This window comes from Channa argus, chromosome 18 (genome assembly GCF_033026475.1).
Source record: "Channa argus isolate prfri chromosome 18, Channa argus male v1.0, whole genome shotgun sequence".
Lineage (NCBI taxonomy): Eukaryota > Metazoa > Chordata > Actinopteri > Anabantiformes > Channidae > Channa > Channa argus.
Genome location: NC_090214.1, coordinates 5,385,671 through 5,408,319, shown reverse-complemented (window position 1 = coordinate 5,408,319; position 22,649 = coordinate 5,385,671). Strand labels below are relative to the sequence as shown.

The window sequence follows — 22,649 nt, the reverse complement described above, 5'->3', positions numbered from 1 at the left end:
TTATTCAGTACATTTTATTTGCATTTTATGTCTTCACTCCAGGAGCAGATTAATTTATACACAGGAAAGAACAATCTCCACTAATATCTACAGTTGTACAAAAAGTAACATTCTGTAAAAATTTGGCAATTGTCTCTACCAGGGACTATTCTACCAAACCCCAAAATATACAGTATGTTGGCTACTTTACTTAAAAAAAAAAACTATTATTTCCATACAGAATTTTACAAACAAAGTTATAGGCAGCGCCCTGAGGATATAATGTTTAAACAGATGAACACACTTTTCAAAACAACGTATATTGGGTTTGTATGAGGTTTGAAGAGAATATGCCTGTTTCACCTGTTGTCATTAGTTCACAGTATCCTGTTACTCACAGTCAATGTAGAGCGATATATTAATAATCATAACCCTCTAAAACATTTGGCAAAATGTTGTAAGCAAGAATTCATTGTGTTCACGTTCAAGAGTACTGAGTGTTAGAAATTTTCTTCCATAGTAATGTCTTCAGGTTGTTAAGTACTAGCGAGTGGTGCACCTCCATCTGACTGGCCAGACCGCTGAGTGTCACACATGTGCGCAGCTGCTTTTCCAGATCCCCACGGAGGTCTGAGGGAGCTCCAAAAAGCAGAAAATCTTGCAACAGCATGCACACTTTTGCAAGATTGGGCTGGACGACCTCAGTATTGCACTGTTTCACTAGCCGATCGCAGGTAGCAGTGCAGTCCCTGCCGTAAGTACAGTCTGCGTTGGTCTCGCATCGCCGTCCCTTTAAAAATCCCCGCACAACGGCCTCAGGCGTCACGCTGCGCAGGTTGGCCATCTTGCAGTCATATTTTGAGTTGTAGCCCACATGGTAAGGACTGGCATCGCATATTAAGAAACTCCCATAGGATCCGTGGAAGACCTCTTCCACAAACTCTAGCAGGCCGATGGTGATGCGAGCCCTGCGGGGCCAGGCTGGTGCAAGCCAGTGGTTCAGGTTGGAGCTCAATGCCTCTGGGACAAGAGCCTGCAGGTAATGAGGCATCTCTAGTCTGTAGAGAGATCTGTGGCCCACACGTTCTGTCACATACAAGTCTCCACAGAAGCCTAGCAGCTTAGGGGTGTGCTCCTTCTCCTGCAGTGCCACCATCAGGAGGAACTCATTGATCTGGAGAAGAGCCCAGATAGACTTGGCCTCTGCGAGAGACACTTTGCCATCTTGGTTGACATCCGCCAGAGTAATGACCCTGTCCACCAGTGAGCTTAAAGATGGCTGTTCACCAAGGTTAGCCTGCAAGTAGGGGGTTGACTTGATTTGGTTTAATAAGTAGTAGACAGACATAAAAAGTAATTTAAACAGTCTGCATGCATATCACACAACACAGAAAGCTATTTGCCTTTCTACATCCAAAATGTATGAAACACAATGCTGTGTGCCTCATGCACAGACAAACCTTAAAGCAGAATTCAGAGTAGAGTATTCTGCTTTCTAGTGGTAATTGTTTTAGATAATTCCATTTCATATGATGCTAAGGTGAGAGATTGTAAAAAAAAAAAAAATACCTTCAGAAAACTCTGTAGCATCTCTTTAAATTCATCCATAGAGGTTCCACGAGTTGGTTTATCGAATAAGGTCATTTCCTGTCGCAGTACAGAGTCTGGAGCCCCATCAGACTTCACTGGATCCTCAATTCCACACTGGATCACAACAGGTTTCTCCTTCCACAGTCCACTGTACACCTACAAGGATAAAAATATGATTTATGGTTATTCTACAGGTGCGTCTACAGTGTGTGTGTGTGTGTGTGTGTGTGTGTGTGTGTGTGTGTGTGTGTGTGTTTGTGTGTGTGTGTGTGTGTTACCTGATGTGTAGATGAGGTGGACATGCAGCGCTGCAGGGTAAGAGTTCTCTGATCACACAAAGCTTTGCACGATGAGCCTGATATTATGCCTCTTCTGTAGTGATCACACTGCAGAAGGAAACAGGAAATGCACTGCGTATACTGCGAGTATCAGTCAGCAAGAGTCAATATTAATATGGTATTTTAAGATCTTTGTTTATTTCTACTTCCAAGTACTGCAAACATTCACCCAAATACCTTTGCAGGTTGTTTGCTTACAGCCAGCAGGAAGGAATCAACAACTACCTGAACAGTAGTTTCCTTCTTATTCTCCCCATGTGATACTTTCAGCTTCCTGCCGAGCTGTTCTAAATGGTGCTTAGCTTGAGTTACAGTGGTTGTTGGTAACTAGTGACACGTGCAGCAGCACTGATTGATGCAGAAATAAGGGAGGCATCAATGTTCTCATGCGACTCAAAAGCAAACAAGCACAATTTTCAAAATGATCCTTTGTGGTCTTTCATAGTGATGTTACCAATGCATGTCTGCCATCACTGTTCGTGCACATTTGCTTTGTACTATAAAGCCTTCACACTGCTCCAGTAATGTACTACGAGACTACTTAAGCCCCAACACACACAATGGGACTCTCCTCGTCCCCAGTTGTGACAAAGCATGTTCATGACAAGTCACTAAAAAAACAAAGCTGCGAGAGGCAAATCAATAACCTTTGTGGAGCCAAAAAAGTCCCACTTCATCAGCACAGAGACTAATCTAAGTAGCATAAATTGTTTTCCTCTAATCATATTGGGCTTTGTTTATGACTGCGCTACAGCGCTATTTAACAATTCCTAAAACGGAAGCACACACACACAGATGTTGCTAAATGTCTACATCCATTTGAACGCTGATACACACACTGATTGTTATAATGAGGACACGTTATTGATCTTCCAATCACTCTGATTTGTTACCCCATTAATCACCGTCCTGTTTCTCTGTGTGTTATTAAATGTCAGTGCCTGTTCTCTTCTCTACGGCCGAAAGCGCTGGAAACAGCTGGAAACAGCTGGAAACAGCTGGGCACAGCAGGGCACAGCAGGAAGCTATAGGCTGTATCTTTACCCAGCAAGCAAAGGCCAGGTACCAGATGAAAGGGGAGGCCGACACGGGCAACAACCAGCCGTCCCTCCTCTTACTTGACAGTCTTGTCCACTCGTCCCTTTATTTTGAAACTTTGCACCTAATTAAAAATGTCATTTTATTTCATGCCAGTTGAATGTAGCCCGTTATTTTATTGAAACATTGAAAATATTTTAAAATATGCCAAATAGGTAACAATCAGTCAGGTGGCAGTTTATTGGGGACTAATAAAACAGGCCTTTAATAAATCCTCACTTCATGAGGAGATATGTCAGATTTTGTAGTAGATATAGTTTCTGTTGCTGTTGAATTATTTGTGTTTCCATTATTTTGTCAAGTCTAAACTAAACATTGGAAATGTCCTGTATGATGCAGTACAGTTAAACAACAGTAGATACTACAGGCCAATAAACCCAATAAACTGAGTGTATGATTTTGTTTTCAACCTATAACTGTTCAGAATAAATCCACACTGTATTGATTTGTAGGTGTATGCATCTACGGCTTTGCCCCATTTTGAATTGGATGCGAAGCACATTGTCGTTACATGTTAATGCTGTTATATAAGATTTAGGAGTAAAATGTTTATCTGCGGAAGAGACCAGCACTACAAGCTGGGTCACACAGTATGTAAACTGAAACCTGAATCCTAACATTCATTTAGCCTTTTAACTCATTAACTTACAGGCACAGGTTTTGAAGCAGAGTGTTTCTCCATAACACAGTAAACTGAATCTCTGATACCTGGGTCTGCTGTAGCCTTCTGATATGGTCAGTGCTTTATCACCATTTTGCTGATAAAATTATGAAATAGATTTTCAGAGAATTGAGAGACTTTACTTACAATGACCATATGGCAGACATGCCCCCGGCAGATTTCTGAGTAAGACGCGTACTGCATATAGATGACCCAGCTGCCAATGAGGATGCCCAGCCACGCAAGGAGCAGGTACTTCACTTTGATGGCTGGGAGACGACTCTTCAGGTGGTGGGAGGAATGAGATGGAAGGAAGGCAGATGAGAAAAACCCAGTAAACCAAGATGATATATATCTGATTTTAATTTGAAGAAAATGGCCTTTCTTTAAAAATAAAAAATAAAAATGACTGTGACTTTACATACAATTTGTTTGGAGGAGGTGGAAGAAGTTTCCAGATCATTTACTCAAAATGTACGTTCTGAATTAAGTAAAAGTGACACTGAAATGCAATCTAACATCAAAAACAAACGTTCTACTTACGAATACCCGCTTTCATGCACAAATATTATGCAATATTTCGCTGCCAGCTAAACTGTCGCCTACGTTTATAAATGAACACATTTACCATTATTTACACTATAATTATTTAGTCGGTCTGAATAAAATAAAGCTTTCGTGATTAATTGTACTGACGTTATAGATTATAAATAAGTATATTCTTTAAATGTCCTAACTGACATCAAAATCTGTTTTGCGTAAGTGTCCATGTAAAGCAGGACCTGATGATGATAAGTGCATTGAATTGAAGCTGAATACTTGAGTTAATAGGGGTTTTTTTGCAGAGCATATCCCCATACAGCAATAGCTTGACTGAACCGAAGACAGGATAGTGGCCACCGGCGCAGATTTTGCACACATTGACATGCAGGCAGCGTGGATCCGGTCAGAGCTGCGCGTACCTGCAGGCCTTTGGACAGAGGGCAGAACAGCACCAGATAGAGCAGTTTCCTCAAAGCCCTGGGCATCGTGAGCGACTGTGTTGGGAGGCAGCGGGGTGTGAAACCAGGGGAGCGTTGTCTGATCACATCCTCACAGCAAGCTACGCCATACCTCGCAAAATAACCAAGAGCAGCATCTAATTATGAGGCGCACCGTGCCACGATAATGCCCCGTCTTTACAACCGTGCACACAGCACTGGGGGTCTCTACCGTGTGCTTTGGTGATCCGGTGTTTAACACCAATCATTAGCCTGAAAAAAAACGAGAAAGAAAAAAAAAAAGATCGTTCTCGAAGAGCATTTTCAGATTTCGGCTCCACATGGGCCGAAAAATCGGCGTTACAGCCCAGAACGGAAGACGTCGTCGTCAACGTCCAGCTGTGACACGTGTGAATGTCAATAGGCTGCGTCTTTATTTTCCCATCACATAAAATGTGGCTTCACTGCCTCAGAAATCGCCCGTTTCTGCCAATGAGCACAAGCCCTCTGCCACAGCGCCTCATCACTCCGCTGCTTTAAAGGGAAAGATCTCAGCTGAGAGATGTTTTTGTTTGGCCGACACAAATCTCTTGAGAGTGTGTGTGTGTGCGTGTGCTTCCTTTGCTTCTGACGATGATTTAAAAAAAAAAAAAAGAACTGCAACACACCCTATACGTTACCTGGATTTAGCCACTGTTATAATTGACATAGGCTTACAAACTAAAATATATCAGGACTTTATTTTTACATCATGTAGTGAAATAACATTACACAAGCATTTGGCAATATTATAATTATAAAACAAGAATAATGAAAGAGGCTTTTTCAAATCTGTATAAAATATGAACTACAGTATGTTATGTTAGAGTTATATTTTTCATTTACAATTCATTACATTAATCAAAATAAATTTAAACCAAATAATTGAGTCTTCATTTAAAAACATTTACACCTTTTTAACTCTTTAACTTGTTTTTCAAGCAATGAGGACAGTGTGAGCTGCTAACTCATCGGCCAGTGCCTGTAAAGCTTAGCACCCTGATACTGTCCTGAATATTACTGTAGCCTCACTGTCAACACAGCACAACAGCTTTAGTTTAGCTCAATTTAATTGACAATGCTAAACAAGACATTACATCTCAGAAATACAAAATGTGTTAACTCAGACTAATAAGTCAGTCCAGAAATAAATCCTCTGTTCATGAAGGCGATGATCTGACAGGTTTAAGTGTCTACATAACTGTGTATTGTTACAGTGATAGGTGTTGCAAATGCAAACATATTTAGACACGATCCTGTTTGACACGGAACAACTTGCAGGTGTGAGCCACGTGACAGCCTCTCCACTGTGAAGACAAAAGACAAAATCATTACCTGCAAAAAGTAAAAGCCTATTAAGAATGTAAATCACATTAATAAATAAATGTGTCCATCCTAGAGCAGGTTAAATCATACACAGTTAAACTATATACTTAGCATAGGTTCAGCATGTCACACAGATAATGACAAATCTGTTTTGATGAAAGGTTAACGTGAGCATTCTCGCCTTCCTCGGTAACTGCGATGGCATTCTGCCGATTTACCTGCTCCATCGCAGATGAACGCTGAGCTTTCACTTGATTGAGACGTTCAGACGAAGGAAAGATACGAGGCAAAATGTCTGAATTCAAGTAACAGAGAAATCTGTTTCCCTTCGAAGTCAGGACGTGTTGTTTGTCTTGTTTTCAGGTCAAAGTAGACACACGGCACAGCTTCACCAGAGTTACAACTTTTTGAAAACAAAGATGTATTGGGTGTGGATAATTGACAGTATGATTTTATGAAGTCACACATACTGAACAGAACTGTGAGCAGTGCAGCGCTATTTGCTTCTAAATTGTTGGAATGAGGCTTGTACTTCTAACTCATAAGAGAATTTCTATGATATCTTCTTTTACTGTAGCTTGATGCTGACTAATACCTGAAGGCCCCTGCAGAGTGTGCTGGAGGGTAGCAGACTGTAGAAGAGCATAGCAGAGTGTGGGAAAGCTGGGATTGCTTGGCTCGCCATAGCAACACACAAGGAGAGGTGTTCGCTCCTTAGGACCAGGATTATGGCTTTGTTGGCTGACAGGGAAACAGACAAACCCTAACCTGTTAAGCAGTCACCGTATTAACTCACTGCCGTCAGATTAATGCAACTGATCAGCCTTTCTGCAAACTGAGTGTATATATCTGGCCCGGTTCCATACTCAAAGCCCACTAAACAGTGGAAATTGAGCTATCGTGAGCCACTTACTTTCTGCCAATTAATGCGCAACAGAGACACTGCAGTCAGGGTTGCGTCTCAATGGGCAATTTTAATGCGAATAAATCTAGTTTTTATATATATATATATATATATATGTATGTTTTTGTTGTTTTTTTTACAAGTATTCCAATATTAAACCACAGTCATTTAAATGATTTTACAAAACAATCAGGCTTCATCAGTCCTTAAACATTTGGTAACATTCGTTCGTTATAAATCCTTCAACAAAGCTATGGGTGATATCTGTGGTCACAGGTCCATGGTATGGATCAGTCCAACCTGTAACTTATATCACGAAATAATAACAGCTTATAATGATATTATTAAGTGGGTTGGTTCATTTATTTTTATCTATTGTTTGGCACAAGGTACCACTGGAATCACTTAACTAATAACTCAAGGGTTTGCATTTTAAACTTTACTTATGTGGAACCTGAAACTTTTTTATTTTTATTGGGAGCCTCAAAGTTTAGTCTTTCTGTTTAAATTAACAGGTTGCATGTAATATAATAATTTAAATCAAAATATTACAAATATTTACTTGTCCTTATTTCTGCATTGTTGTTTTCTGGTAGTTAATTTTTTGAACTGTTTGGACAAAACAAATTTTAATCAGTCAAAACAGACATTTTATTGTACTGTCTGTTTTAACGTATTATCCTCCCTCACTAGTAAGTTCGTGGGTTTTTGTTTGTTTATTTTTTTGTGTTTCTCACATTTTGAGATTTCTTTAAACTTTCCACTCATCCGAAATTGGTAACAGTGACACATCAGGGACAAAAGGTGACGCCTCGTCTTTTTAACAGGTCGCCAACTGCTCGATGCACCGCTCCGCCCACTGTCACACGCCACCGACACAAATATGCTCGAATTAACGCCGCGTCTTAGGCTTTATCTCGTCTTTCGACTTCAAATGGAAATAGTCAAAGTCCAGCTCTTAGTTATGCGGTGCCTTCTTCAACGTGAGCATGAAAACCTATAAATAGGCTGTTGTTTACCGCTGAGCTGCAGCGGACTTGGTAGAAAAACATCGACGTACTAATAAAACGTACCGCTTAGTCAGAGGGACATTAACATAACGTAACTTATGCAACGCGTGAAACGTATGTGTGTCTTACAAGCGTTGCACGGCCAAATATATGAAGGTTTCGCTGTCTTGTACATGTATAGTTTTTTAAAAGTTGCAATACGTCTACTCACCAGCTCGCGCTCGCGGCACACTTTTCCCCAAGTGATCCGAGGTCGAAACCCGATAACTTGTTGTGTAACTACAGGTGCCGCGAGCAGCCAAACTCTTACTTCGCGAACCCATCATAACAAATGTACGTGAATGTGGAAGACAAGTGTTTTATTGTGGGTTTTTTTTCTGTCTTGTAGGATTATAATAAAAACACAAACTTATTAATGTTAAATACAGATCTACACACTTTGGGCCATTTTAATGTAATGTATAATGTTGAATTATGCCTGATGTGGTGTGTTCATTTTATTTCATTTTACTATACACTGCTGTGTAGCCTTTTACTTTGTTAAAAATGGCTGCATGCTATTACAATTTAAAAACAGGAATAATAAAGCAAAACGTTTTACTCGTTGCTAAACTGTGCTAAATCGACATGCGGGACCACCAACAAAGTTGTTGGCAGCTGTATCACACTGGCTCCACATCGTATCTCCACAGCTTGTATCATAAAAAACTATTTCTAAGCCCTTTATTTGTACAATATGTTACAGTTAAATGTGAGGTGCATTGTAATAAGACTGGACAATACACAAGTTTAATTTCTTATCTTAATAATGAGCCTATCAAATAGCTTAGCTGCAAAACAACTGAAGCATCGGCCACATCCTCATCGTTCATATTTTTTCTTTTTTGAGCCGATAAAAACAGGAGATAACACTGTGCTCCTCACAGGAATGAAGCCAGCTTTCAGTGCTTCATTATCATTGTCCCATCTTTAATTTTAAAACAAGAAAGAACTGTGGCTATGTTCATTCAGTAGAGATTTATGATGATAGGGAGCCAGAGAAAGTCTAACAATTTTTTATGTCTCTTATTTAGGAGTGTACATTATCAGGAATTTTGTGTGGAAGGTGCTGACAGGCCATGAAGTAGCTCCATCTGTTTCCTTTTGTCTTTTGCACGGTTGATTGTCATCTTGAATAAGCGACAGTACAGCTCCATCGCAGCTGGAGTGTCATCGTTCCCAGGCACAGGGTACGTCACAAGGCTGGGGTTGCAGTTTGAGTCCACCACCCCCACTGTAGGAATGTTCATCTTGGCTGCATCTCTGATTCCCACGTGCTGTTGAAACACATTGTTTAGAGTGGACAGGAAGATGATGAGGTCCGGTAAGCGGACTCCTGCACTATACTGGACGGGGGCATTGGTAAGAAGGCCACCCTGCCAGTACCGTGTATGGGCATACTCCCCACAGTCCTTAGCTGTGCACTCCACCAGGTGGTTGTATTGACGCCGGCGGCTAACAAACAGTATGATGCCACCACGGTAGGCTACATGGGCAGTGAAATTCAGGGCCTGCTGAAGGTGTTCCATGGTCTGGTCAAGATCAATTATATCCTGGTCCAAACGGCAGCCATAGAGGTAAGGCTCCATTAGCCTAAAATGAGAGTAAACATTTAAAATGGTATCAGGTAGTTATAAATGGCTTGTTGGCTACTTAATATTCTGCTCATTTAGAGTACTACAGTGTGCATATAGGTTGTCATTTTTTAAAATTGCAAATAGATTGACACTGATAATTATTGGGGAAGCTGTAACTCTGTTGGTAAGGCAGTTGTCCACAAATCACAGGGTCAGTGTTTCGACTCGCAGTCCCTCCGGCTACATGTCTGTGTCCTTGATGGGCCACTGCCATCGGTGTTTGTGTGTGTGAGAATGAGAAGCAACATTGTAAAGCAAATTTAGCTACATGTGCAGAACATTTAATTAACTAACTGATAATACATTATATTACAATTTCTGTCTTTTCTCATTGTAATTTAAATATAATCGGAATTTTACATATTGGTTAGACAAAACCAAATATTTTACCATTTTCAACCTTTTAAGAAACAACGCGAAAATTCATACCAACCTGTGTCTGCAACCTTTTTTATGACCAAGATGAACTCTTGCGTCGAACAAGTCCTTTAACGAGAAGAGCTCAGACACAAGGAAATAATCCGGCTTCTCAAGTGGCTTGCTTAGTATTTTTTCTGTAGAGAAAGAAATCATATTCCAGAAAGTCTGTATAAAAACGTTTCATTTGTGACTAACGACATAATACAAACACCAGTAATACAATGTTAGCTCACCTGCAACATCATCGATCTCGGGTTGGGGGGATTTGACGGACGCTGCAGTCGCATACTGTTGTCCCCCACAGGAGTATCCAAGTGTAACAGCCCGTGAGTGTCTTAATCCCAGAAGTCCTAAACAGCAGAGACACATTTCGGTTAAAACACTACACAGTGAATTACAGCAAGCGACAACGTTATGGGTAGCTAGCGATGTCCAGCTAGCTACAAAGCTGCGTTGCTAATTCGGTTAGCATTACACTTATGAAACATAACTGTGCAATACGGGAGGGTACAATTTTAGGACATACACTAAACATAATCTGTCACTACAGTTACACTTTTACAAAATTTTGAATACTTATGTGCACATGCCTCTCGTCAGCGCCCTGGCCGCCATGTCTGCTTAGATACGAAAGGTCAGTAAACTGCGGCTGCGCGTTGGTTGTTCTTCTTCTGGTACAGATATACATGCAGCCAAAGCGTTATTCTGCCCTCCACTGGTCATCTGCTAAATTTAACACAATTCTAGTGGTGAGAAGAAAGTTTACAAGCGCTTTTTGAATTCCAGTCCTGACCTTTGAGATTCTGTGTCTGCCCCTTTGTCCATAATTTGGTTGAGTTCATGACCATGATTATATCATAAGTTAAAATGCTTATTCTTTAAACGTCTGCCTCTTCGTTTTACGTGCTGCACATGCTTCCTTAATTATTAATAATATTATGTTTTATTTTGGGGTTTTTTTGTCCTTTCGGTTTATCCCGTGAGTTCAGGGTCGCCACAGTGGTTCATTGTCTGCATGTTGATTTGGCACAGTTTTTACGCCGGATGCCCTTCCTAACGCAACCCTCCCCAATTTCTACCGGGCTTGGACTGGCACTGCACAGCTGGGGAGGGAAATGGGCTGTTAGGGGTTCAGTGTCTTGCCCAGGGACACTAAATCTGTAACATGCCATAATCCTGCCATTTAAGAGTTGGTGTCATTTAGGTAATTTATTTTATTTATTATAGTAATTTTGTTCAAATATGTATACACACACACATTTTTTATATATATATATATATATATATATATATATATATATATATATATATATATAACATTTTTGGCCCAAATGTCTAACAGGAAAAAGGGGCCGGGCTGTTCTGTAGAAGAATTAGACCCTCCTGATGGTGGTGCTACAGGAGAAGAAGCACACTGCCCAGCTGCTAGGGTTCTGTGAAGACTTGTACTGTATTTAACAGAGCATGTGAGTTACAGTTCCCAGAAGCCTTGAGCTCGAGGCTGAAATACTGACTCGGATCAGCCTGACCCTGTGGAGGAAGTCTTCCATAGGAAATGTCCATCCTGGTATTGATCTGACATGGATAGTTTTCAAACCAAGTTGAACACGTAGTTTTTTACCTTTAAATAGATGAGTTGTTTTTAAATATCTAATCCCTTACATATTGTGTTAACCTAAACTGAGTGGGTGATATCAATGAAAAAAACTTGCTGTTTGTTTTTATGGTCTGCAGAACCACTTCCAGGTCAGTTAGTGTTGTTTAATTTTTTTTTTGGGAGGGGGGGGGGGATCAGGATGATTGAATACAGTTATGTTGCCTATTTTTAAAATAAAAGGGGGGGGGGGGGGTCACATAGGGGTTTTGTTTACCAGTGGATGCTCACAATAGGGTAAACCCTATCATCAGTCACTTGGAGAAAATCCTTTTCGCTAAAACAATTCAATGTCTTTGTGTTTTGTGTTCAGCTTGGCAGACAGAGAGGAGAGCAGAAAGTCAAACTGGCCAAGTCATGGTTCAGAGAGGAAGGAAGAGTCCATTTGACACAGATAACCTGAAACACCTGCTGCAAAGTAATTCCAAAAGAGCATGTTCAAAATATGCGATTCCATTTCGCCTGCTCCATGCAGGAGTGGGTTGTGTTGCTGTTGCTGCCAAATAAGTGTCTGAGGAGTGATGATGATGTGTTGCACTTGAGCTTTTGTTCCAGTTACACATGTGACAATATGACAAAGGCAAAGCTTGTCCTCCAAGTGGTTTCCTGTGGCACCCTGCAGAAAGCCAAATGTTCCCAAGCACAATAGGAACACAGATATCCGAGCATGCAACAGGACAATACAGAGCAACAAACCTGAGGTCTACTTTGAGACACACACACCCACACTCACACACACACGCACACAGCAGGAGAAAATACATTTCTGCAGTACAATGCTTGCCGTCATCCAACAAACATGCTCTGAGCTGTCCCTATTGTGTCAGGAGCCCCTGTAGTCCAGTCTGTAAACATCCCCTCTATGCCCCATCATGACTATATTCAGACTGTGAGCAGGAAGTGATTTCATATCTAACATCCGCCTCTCTCAGGTGGTGAACGCTCCCTCCAACCAACCTCCCAGACCAAGGGAGAAGGTTTCTTGAGAGAGGTCGGCAGAGCCCAGTATAACCTGAAAACGTGTAGCCTGACACAATAATGAGTGACAGCATTTGTTTTCATTTCTATTGTGTAGTTTTCCACTTTTACTTCAGCTTAAATATAGCTTCATCCAGCTACAGTTTACTAGTTAAAGCTAATATATGCACTATATACATTTTAAAAAAGATTTGAAAGTTTTGTGCTTCTCAACTGATTACAATCGAAAATATGAGCTTTGTTTATTACAAGCATTACTGGTTACAAAAAAAAAATAGTAATTGGGATAATAATAGTCATATAAATATAGTAATAAGAAAGTTACCAAGAATTTCGGTTTGAAATTTAGTGGCAGGAAATTAGCTTTTACAGACATTTGCATTATTAACACTTATGTTATTACTAACGTTAAAGTTAAAAGTCAAAGTAGCCATTATTCAATCTACGTAAGTAAAGTAGAGATACATGAAAAATGTTCTTAAGTACAGTAACTGTTATTGTGGTTGTATGACATTAAATCAGAAGGTAATTAAAGTATGTAAAATAAGGCGGCAATTAGCCCAAAGTAATTTTTTTCGATGATTTCTGTTAGACTTAACTAATTTCATTTATTGTTAACTCAGTTAACTGATACTCTAGAAAACTTCACTCACTTTAAAAACTAACCTATGAGATCCACTGTGGACCTCAGGCTGGCAAGCACATTCAAATTCACTGATTTACATGTAACTGGAGTATGAATTGCCTACGAGCGAGGAACCAGCATGTAGCCAAAGATGCTGAGAAAACGGATCAGCGAGTTTGCCATACAGTCATTACACATTGTGAGAGAGCTATAAATTTGAAGTTATAAATACATGACACACACACACACAACCATAATCCATGTATGGTAATGATAAAGAAAAAGTAGCAGAGAGTAATAAGTAGTAAGATGTTAAAGAGATAAATGAACTTAAGGGGCATTAAAGTTCAGTATAACTTTAATTATATTTTTAAAAATATAAACACCCACTGTATATTAAAATTAATTTTGGATATGATGTTGCTTGTGGTGGCAAGTTTCTCAGTTTCCCTGGTTTTACATGAATACACAGAAAAACACGGTTAATTGGTTTTATGGTTAAAACATAAAAATAATGTATTTGGTTTATTTAAATGACATTAATCTGCAAGGAGCCAACTTCACAAACCAAACAAAGGCTGCTGAGTGGTTCAAGGTGACAGCTGAGACAAAATAACTGCTGGTCAAGAGGGGAAACAGGGAAAGGACAAGAACAGATAAACACACCTTTGGTGACCTTAAAGGTAAGTGGGCCGTTCAGTCTTGTTGTCTTGGGTGAGTGCATGTGAGCGAGAGCACTTCTGGACTAAAAGCTAAATAAACACGCACTGAATTGGGGTCAGGGATTCCTCCAACAGGTGTCTTGACGTAACCTGAGTTGAAAACTGATTCTCCTGTCAAAAGTTTGCCCCCAAAATGAAAGCAGCGCAAATTACAATCAATTCAAAGCAGTCAATATGAGATTATACTGTTTGTAGAAATGTGACCATGCACGACTCAGCTATAACTGATCTATGAGCATTAGTGGAAGCAATGAGCTATTAGGCTGCCATCTGTGAACCCCTGCTGTGAGAGGGGCTTGGGAACAACCTGCCACAGACAGGGGAGTGGAGGATGAAATGAGGAAACCCCAAATAAATGCACGGAGGGGGACACAGCAGGTGATGGTGAGAAACAAACAAACGCATGGCTAGTTTTACCCCCACCTGGCTCCATCGATTCTTCTTATCCGGCCGCTGAAAGTCCAACAGAGTCCTGCTGCTTGGTAAAAAGCCAGAGGTGACCAAAACAGAGCCAAAAGGAAGTGTCAGGAAAATTAACTCCAAATGAATCTTCATCTTCAGCATCTTCATAACATAATTACCCGGACCCTGTAATGGCTTCACTAATGGTTCAGGGATCACGTAATGATTTATAGATCAAGTATAAGTTATTTACAAGAACCTTTGTGTGGCCAGCTTGTCCTCCTTTGTGCTTGTCTTTGAATCACTTAAATTATAAATGATTATTAGAGTATATTATTTAACAATTATCATTTAAATTATAATTAGTTTCTCTAGTGAAGCGTTTGACCTCTAATCCTCTTTAAAAAGTGGACTGCAAGATGGCTGGATATTTATAAAGTGGGTTTGAGAAGGTGATGACCTGTGTGCAGCACAAAATACAACAGATATGACCTAATTTTGATAATGGTATAAATTCCCATTCTGTCGGCATTAAGACTATTTTGCCGTTTAAATTAAACGGATTTGCAATAGCATAGCTGAGTTTCATTAAGAACAAATGCAGTTACAAATGTTCATGATTAAGTCACGAGAAGTAACTATGAGTTAGAATTGTTAGTGAGGCATTCGTAAAAAGAAGGTGGGTTTACTGATTTCCAGTGAGACATTAGCAAAGCCACATTGTAAATGTTGTACAATCCACCTGCAGTTTTGAATTTCTATGCGCTGTTTTTAAAAATGACATAAAATAATTCAACTCAACTTTACTTATAAAGTGCCAATTCACAACACGATTTCCATGTTTAGATAATGAAATACAGCATGTAAACCTGTTTTTAAAAAACTTGTCAGAAAGCTGTACACACATTTATTTTCCCTTTCATCAATCGGTGATAATCAATTTACATTCCTTACTTTGAGGTTGGCAAAAATTAAATGCTGCATTACATCAAGAACTAAAAACAGGGAGGCTTTTTATGTCGTCCGCTGAGTTGGAGGAACTGTCCGAAGAGATAAGGAGTCTCAGCACACACACACACACACACACACACACACAGTGCATCACACTCCCACTAAAGGCAGAGATGTGACAATGAGGGATTTAGTAGACAGTACCAATGGCTCAACTGTGAGATAAGAGTTAATTGCTTTAAGTTTCTTGATGAAGAGCCAGGGGTCGATGAAGTCATCTGCAACCTTTATACCTCACAACTCCGGGGATAGTTTTAATTTTTTTACATCTCCCTCCTTTGCTCTTTCACCCCACCTTTGCCTGTGCGTACACACACGCGCACACACACACACACAAGGAAAGATAAACGCTGTTACAGAACGAAGGAGTCACAAACACAAGAGTGCTGATTGAACTGCGAAAGTAACTCGGTGCAGACGGCCGATGGGCCGAGACACTGATAAGAACTGCCGGCGAGGCCTGTGATCAATGGTCAGACACCATCTGTATGTGTCTGGGGGTTTGTGCTCCTGTTTAAACTCACCTCCCGCCTCAGTGCCAGGAATAACTGTTACCCACACTGTGTCCACAGGAATACAGACAAAATTAAAAATTCTGTGTCGAAACTTTGGCTTCACACTGTCTTTTTTAACGCTTGATTGCACTTGACTGGATCTGAATCTGAATTGGTTAAAAACAACTATTTCACATCTTCACCTTACTGTTGTTATTTATAGAAAATTGAAATGGCAGATTTGTTTTAATGGGGCCAGAATTATGCGAAAATCTGGCTGTATTTGGTGCATACGACACTTTCAAATTAATGACTTGAAGCATAAGACAGAATCACACTTTCCAACAACATCTGGATTTCTACCCGTCCCCTGCCATTCTCCATGCAGCCACCAGATGCTCATGGGCTTTCCCTTTCTTCCCAGGACCCTGAACCTCCTGGCCCATGTCTCACACGCTCACTCTTACCACTTTCTTTGTTAATTGTATTTTGCTGCCATCATCTCTTGTTCTATTAAAGTTCCTTCCCTTGCCTGCCAGCCTGTGCATCTGCATTTGCACCCTTGCCAGCCTATGCTCCAAACTCAGCATGTACCTCAGGTCCACCATCCACCACAAACTATTATTCTATTAAAAGGTTGTCACACACCTGCTGAATCATAATACTTATTTGATGTAGATAATAAGGGCAACAGTAACAGATTTTTATGCTTTTGTGTGAACAGTGTATGGTTTGGATCAATGGAAACAGACTTAAATGACAGCTGAGCAGCAGATCTTGCTCGTGGGCCCCTTTGTACACAGTAGCCTCTGGTGGCCCCTTTTAATGTGAATGCAGGTTCATTTTTCAACCTGATAAATCCCTGTGCACAGACTGACAGGCTCTCTGGAAAGACGGATGGGCCTGCGGAGACTTGTTAAAAGGGGGATTCTTGCCGCACTCTTTTGGCCAAGAGGAGGAGGAGGGAGCCGCTCTGGGGTCATCATCCCCCCACATTAATGACCTTTAACCTTAACCAGTGGTCACAAAGCACAACATGCATTCATATAGTTTCTGAGGGGAAAACCAAAACTCATTTTACTGTGAAATCATGTGCAAACCTGATTAAACCAATGGGGTTTTTCCTGAAAGAGATGTCAGCACTTCATTACTTTTTTGGTTTGGTTTTTTTTTTTTATGTGTATACATGACCCGCTGCAAAATGTTTTACATGGTGGCAATAACAGACATGCAACAGGATGATTAAGAGGTGGAAGGACAGAAACGTGAATATCTGCCTCCGTGGAGCAGGAAACCGAGCCATCAGGCTTGTTCGGTGCCCTGGAGTGCAACTCAATCCAGGCACAGCGTGTTCGAGAAGAACCAAAATGTATTTTTCTTAAGTTTCTTTCAAAAATAAACTATAGCAGCAAGGTTGACCACCATGTCCATGTACCTCCTGCTGTAGTTGACCTATCATCTCTTGTTGGCCCGCTATGAGGCCTTTGGGTTGCATTCTACATTCACATTCCTATGAGCAAACGTTTCCCCCCCTGCAGAAATCACAACATAAACTATCTGTGGTTAGTAGAACAGCTAGGAAGCCATACTCTTTGTCTATCTGCTCCTGTACACCATAGATTTCTACTTCCATTAGTGCTCGACACGATGGTCTTGTGTGGCTTTTATCCCCTTCTCAATCCGCCCTTCCCTCCTGTTCATCTCCTCGTCTGCAAGCCTGTGTTGTTACTCACATATTATTGTACTGTTAACGCAGGGAAGCACCCGTTGACCGGAAGATCTGCTTCTGGAGATTGAGCTAGTAACTAAATGATGCTTCCTGTCTCCCACCCTTCATTCCCCTTCTAATGTTGCCTATACAGAACCATTACATCAACGTTAAAAGCCACTTGATAAATGCTAAATGATTCCTACCCATTTGAACGCCGGACTAGAGCTGAAAACAACCACATCATTCATAAAGAGAAATATATTATATAGCCAGGGTTTGCATATTTTACTAAAAAACTTTGGGTGCATGATAAACATTTGTCACATTCAAAGGAATTGTGACAAAGCAAACAGTTGACAGGAAAATCCAGCCCTTCAGGTGCACAACAAATATTAGAAACCTCCCTTTTTAGCTTACTGCCATTAACCACAACCAACAGCAGAATGCTATTAGAATCAGAGGTCGCAGGTCACAGCAGGTTTGCATTAAATCAAGCTCAAAATACACCTTGACATATGTTACAGATGTATCCTCCACTTCTCACCACTAATACATCTACATTTACGTCAAAGGGATTGAGGAGGCATTTATGTTTGGGTCAAACGGGCCAGATAATCGGCAGCAGGCAGGTTTAGCCCGAAAGAACGAGTGAAGGCTAAGACAATGAGGATCAAAGAAGTGAAAGAATTGGAAGATGTTGCCTTGCTTGAAGTTAAATGGCGGTACGGTTAAGTGAACTGACTGAACTGATAAAAGGGCAGGAGCGGCAAACCTGCTGGTTTTTCTTAGCGCTCCTCTGGGAGGGGCCGAGCGGGAGGCTCGGGTGAGCAAGTCTGCAGGACTGAGATAAATTCAGAGGGGAGCTGATGGGAAGTGCTCTCACATCACTTCCTCTCTTTGTTTTAGACGCTATTTTCAAGGCTTGGAATGTAGTTCCTGTCAAGAGGTGAAGGAATTCAAAACAACTTCATTAACCTCTGTGTAGTGGACCACTGAGGTGGGGACGGACTGTGAATGAATGAGTCTGAGGAGACGTTCGAATCGAGAATGCATGTGCTTTTACTGTATCTGTTGCAATTATGTTTTTCTGTGGAAAGTATGACAATTACATGCAATGGTTTTCTCCACACTCTGTGTGTGTTGTGTGTGTGTGTCTGTGTGTGCGTCCCATGGTCTGTGGGAGAATGAGAAAACAGCAGCACCACACCCTCTTCACATCCTGCGACAGGCTTGTCCTTGAGTGTGTCATGAGCCGTGTCCATACCAAAGCCCTGCAGTCCCAGCACACTGACCCAGAAGAAGTAATAATTGTGTTTGTGTATTTGTAACAGTACTTTGTAACAGTTTTGCATAGCTCTGTAAAGTGCAGTAAACTACTCTGGGTTCATGTTTGTCACCTTGTTTTACCATCAAACTGAACCTCATTTGGCTCCAAGAAAATTGCACAGCTGCAGACACCTAGCATTTCTATTGTGTTGGACTGGTGGAGACAGGATGAAAGTCATGCTGTGTTCACCATCAGTCTCACTATAACTTTATTAAAAGGTGGAGATAGCTCTTGCTCATCAGTAGTCAACGGGTCATAGTTTATATTTTCGTGCTCTGTCATTAAAATGAGGGAAAAGATCATGGGTTCTGCTTTTTAGCATTTCCACTCTTTACAAGTGAACTAGTATCTGTTGCTTCTTGTGTGTTGGCACATTTCTAGAAACGTGGAACAAACTGTCAGCTTGGATTTGCCTCGACTTCTTCTCACAACCACAGTGAATAATCACATTGATACGGAATGGATGTCAAGGACAGGGGAGCTTTGGCTCTCATGTAAAACGGGAGACAGACAGGAGATCAAATAGCTGTAACGTGGAGAGTGGTGCAGGGTTCCTCGGGTTCAACTGTGGTTTGACATAAATCTCCTTCAGACTTTCTGTCGGATTTACCAAAACTGCTTCTTGGCCATCTGTGCTCAGTTAGTGAGCTAGATACCTTTTTAATGAACCCATCATTAAAGGCTTTGGGAGAAAGTAACAGCAGTGGGCTGAGATTTACTCACGGCTCCCCCGAATACGACAATTCAAATAGTACTGTAATTCATTGTGGAGCTGCATAGCAAGACAACCCTCTCCACGCAAGTTGTGATAATCAGTGCTCAAGCAACAAAATTAAAAATCGATATGCCCTGACAGAAAGAGCAGGGTGGGGTCTTATATACACACAGAGCTCGATTCTCATAAACCTCTCATCAGCACAAGGAGTCATGCTGATCCATCTTTGACGGCACTTTCAAATTGCCCCCAATTTCAAGTCCTATTAAATGTTCTCTCATTTTTTCGCTCACTGTGGGAACACCTAAGAAGAAACGGAGTAAGATCTGCTGTCTGGTACTGGGCAAATAGCAACAGGACTCAGCGAGAATATCCTTTCATTCCCCCCAAAACTAAAAAATACATTTAAATGCAATCATGTTTATAGAGACACAGATGCAGGAATACCGTGAGACAAGAGTTCACAGAAACAAAGGAACTTAGAAGTTTGTAATCCTATGACCATTTTGAAAATATTTATTCTATAGCTATAACAAAAAGGTTTGTCTTGTAAACCACATTTTTTAAATTACTAACACGATGAAGCAACACATGGAATTTGGCTGTGATGCCGTGACGCAATATCTGTGATGCCATACCGAGTCCACCCCGCGAAACACACACACACACACACAAATGCACGCACACAATGGCTACAAACAACACAGCATCTTCAGTGGTCAGTGTGTGTGTCTTTGTAGGCGTTTTGTTTGTCTTTGTGGTCATTTTTAATGTCTTCTCAGTTATTCTGCATTTCTTTGTGATCCTTTGGTCTTTTTGAAGTTGTTTAGTGTGACGTTGTGGTTCACTCTCACCGCTCTTGCCAGGATTATAATTTTCAGTGCAGGCAGCTGCTTTCGAAAATGCTCGAAAAACCCACTGCACACTTCTCAACGCAATGGGGATGGAGCCCTAATTCATGCTTACAAAAGAAAACAAGTCTAAAATAAGTCAGTAAGTGCTTGCATACTGTGAAGAAGCAGTTGTATTGGGTGGTCTTGACCTTAATGGACCAATACTGTCTCTGAGGACTCTTGTAAGACAGATGGCGGCCCGTCTGAGCAGAAACTCCACCCTGATGCCACTCACTCCCCTCTGTTTTTGTATCCCTCCATTCAGCACTGTGGACTTCATGTATGTTGCTGTCAACAGAGCTTCTCCAGACTGGCAATCTCTAAAACTGGAGGGATGTTTGGAGGGATTAGGAATGGGCAGATGAAGTAACGATGAACACATCTTTAGAAAAGTCATGTAGGCATCTGAGCTGAGACGCGTAAGCTCATCATAATCCCTTTTTGTTGTTGTTTTTTTTTTTTTTTTTTACCTTCGTCTATTGCAAGAAAAGAGCAGACGAAAACTGGAGAGACTTGATACCATCGGAATAGGATAAGACCAGTGCTCGAAATGGGCTGCTATTCACCAGTAGGGCTAGAAGTAGTGCTAAGATCTGCATTCACTGTGCAGAAATGCAACATTAAAAAACGAAGTTAAACAAAATTATAATGCGCGCAGATGGCGCACTGGCACTAGGGATAAACCGTGTGGACACAAACGTTTGGGTTCTGTCATGGATGTATCATGAGGGCTGGATACCGGAAATATGGCGCCTGGTCATCTGAGAATTGCTTGTCTTGAGCATGAGCCAAAAAAAGGTCTTCTGGGTTTATTTCCACATTGTGTAATTAGCCTTTCCACACCAGCCTCAGTCTACACACTTTTATGCCGTCGCAAACACAAATGTTGCTTTCCTGGGCTGTGGGAAGGTTTACGATATGAAACCTTCTATGGATTCAAAAAAAATCTTTCGGCTTGTCCCTGAAGGGGTCACCACAGCGGAGCGTGTTCTGAGTTTTTACACCGCATGCCCTTCCTTGCCCCAACCCACCCACTTTATCTGGGCTCAGGACTGGCACCAAGGTGGCCCTTGGTAGCTGGGCGGGGCCACACCTGGGGTAGGATTCAAGCCCACAGCCTTCTGCATCCCAACCCATGGATTGAAAATTCATAATAGGAAATCAGTAAAAACTGATTTCAAGTGTTCTGGGAACAGTTTTACAGATGTACGTTTTGTCAGTATAGAGAAAATACTGGGGTTTTTTTGTTGCAGTACCACAAGTGGCCACACATGGAAACCCATCGGGAGTCAGACCCCGGCCTTCAGACTAAAGAAGTGAGGAGCTGATGGCAGACACAGTAGAAGATACATAGAAAGTGTGAACTGGGCCTCAGTCAATGCCCTGACTTTCTCCCTTTCAAATAGAAGCTTGCAGAAATCTTGAGCACAGCTCTTTTATATTAAACATATTGGATTAGATGTGTTATTATGCATAAAATGTACACACTTCATGTCTTTGAAACTAGTTTTTAAATAAATACAATTCTCGTGCCAGCGTCACTTCCCTATTTAGTCTATTTCTGCACCATTTGGACAGTAATCTACAGGGTGAACCCACAAATACGCCTCATGGAAACCCACAAAGAGGAGAATGCCTGAAAACTGCTACTGAGAAGTCGTCATAAAAGTTGGCAACAATGTGGTGATTTTTACAGCCAAGACATATTATATTTCTCCTTATGTGCTGCTCCGATGTGTAACACCTCAGAGCGAAGGAAATAAATATCCGTGGGGCTACATAACATTCAATCATAGCGGAACAGACGAGAGAAAATGTTTCAACATTTAACACTGCTTCAAAAGTCCACACTGGACCACAGGCGACTCGACACTTGTTCAGAGCGTCAGACTCAGGGCACTAGATTTTGATTAGTATGGTTATTAAGCCAAACAGATTCACATGTGGTTCAGAGATGCAGAGTTTGATAGAATGTGTTTAAACTTTCTAATCTCGCCACACTATTAATGACAGACTGACAAGGAAAACTAGCAGAGAGGCAATTAAAAGGGAGATTACAACACATACCTGCAACCTAAATGTGCACATAGGGCTAC

General features: G+C 41.0%; 2 protein-coding genes across 4 annotated transcripts; both read right to left on the bottom strand.

The window, feature by feature from the left end:
- Positions 1-5,243, bottom strand: dipk1b (divergent protein kinase domain 1B). Of its 2 annotated transcripts, none has more exons than XM_067483630.1 (5): positions 4,629-5,243; positions 3,814-3,948; positions 1,848-1,955; positions 1,549-1,725; positions 1-1,276 (listed from the first exon to the last, which is right to left on the bottom strand). In XM_067483630.1, exons 1-5 carry the CDS (start codon positions 4,692-4,694, stop codon positions 464-466), a joined length of 1,299 nt encoding a protein of 432 aa, XP_067339731.1. In that variant the 5' UTR covers positions 4,695-5,243; the 3' UTR covers positions 1-463. The 2 variants fall into 2 exon arrangements, with proteins under 2 accessions (XP_067339731.1, XP_067339732.1); XM_067483631.1 differs by lacking the exon at positions 4,629-5,243 and adding an exon at positions 4,092-4,619.
- A 3,105-nt stretch (positions 5,244-8,348) lies between these two features.
- Positions 8,349-10,748, bottom strand: mrps2 (mitochondrial ribosomal protein S2). Of its 2 annotated transcripts, none has more exons than XM_067483633.1 (4): positions 10,612-10,748; positions 10,255-10,371; positions 10,035-10,155; positions 8,349-9,557 (listed from the first exon to the last, which is right to left on the bottom strand). In XM_067483633.1, exons 1-4 carry the CDS (start codon positions 10,634-10,636, stop codon positions 9,011-9,013), a joined length of 810 nt encoding a protein of 269 aa, XP_067339734.1. In that variant the 5' UTR covers positions 10,637-10,748; the 3' UTR covers positions 8,349-9,010. The 2 variants fall into 2 exon arrangements, with proteins under 2 accessions (XP_067339734.1, XP_067339733.1); XM_067483632.1 differs by having other exon boundaries at positions 10,598-10,724.
- Between the last annotated feature and the right edge of the window lie 11,901 nt (positions 10,749-22,649).

Bases quoted from the DNA above. Each gene is read 5' to 3' on its own strand.
- dipk1b (XM_067483630.1), bottom strand. From the start codon at position 4,694: ATGCCCAGGGCTTTGAGGAAACTGCTCTATCTGGTGCTGTTCTGCCCT. The intron at 3,949-4,628 runs GTACGCGCAGCT...CACCACCTGAAG, and splicing joins CTCTGTCCAAAGGCCTGCAG to AGTCGTCTCCCAGCCATCAA. The intron at 1,956-3,813 runs GTAAGTAAAGTC...TTCCTTCTGCAG, and splicing joins ATGTCTGCCATATGGTCATT to TGTGATCACTACAGAAGAGG.
- mrps2 (XM_067483632.1), bottom strand. From the start codon at position 10,709: ATGTATATCTGTACCAGAAGAAGAACAACCAACGCGCAGCCGCAGTTT. The intron at 10,372-10,597 runs GTATTCAAAATT...TCTGCTGTTTAG, and splicing joins CGAGAGGCATGTGCACATAA to GACTTCTGGGATTAAGACAC. The intron at 10,156-10,254 runs GTGAGCTAACAT...CTTTCTCTACAG, and splicing joins CGAGATCGATGATGTTGCAG to AAAAAATACTAAGCAAGCCA.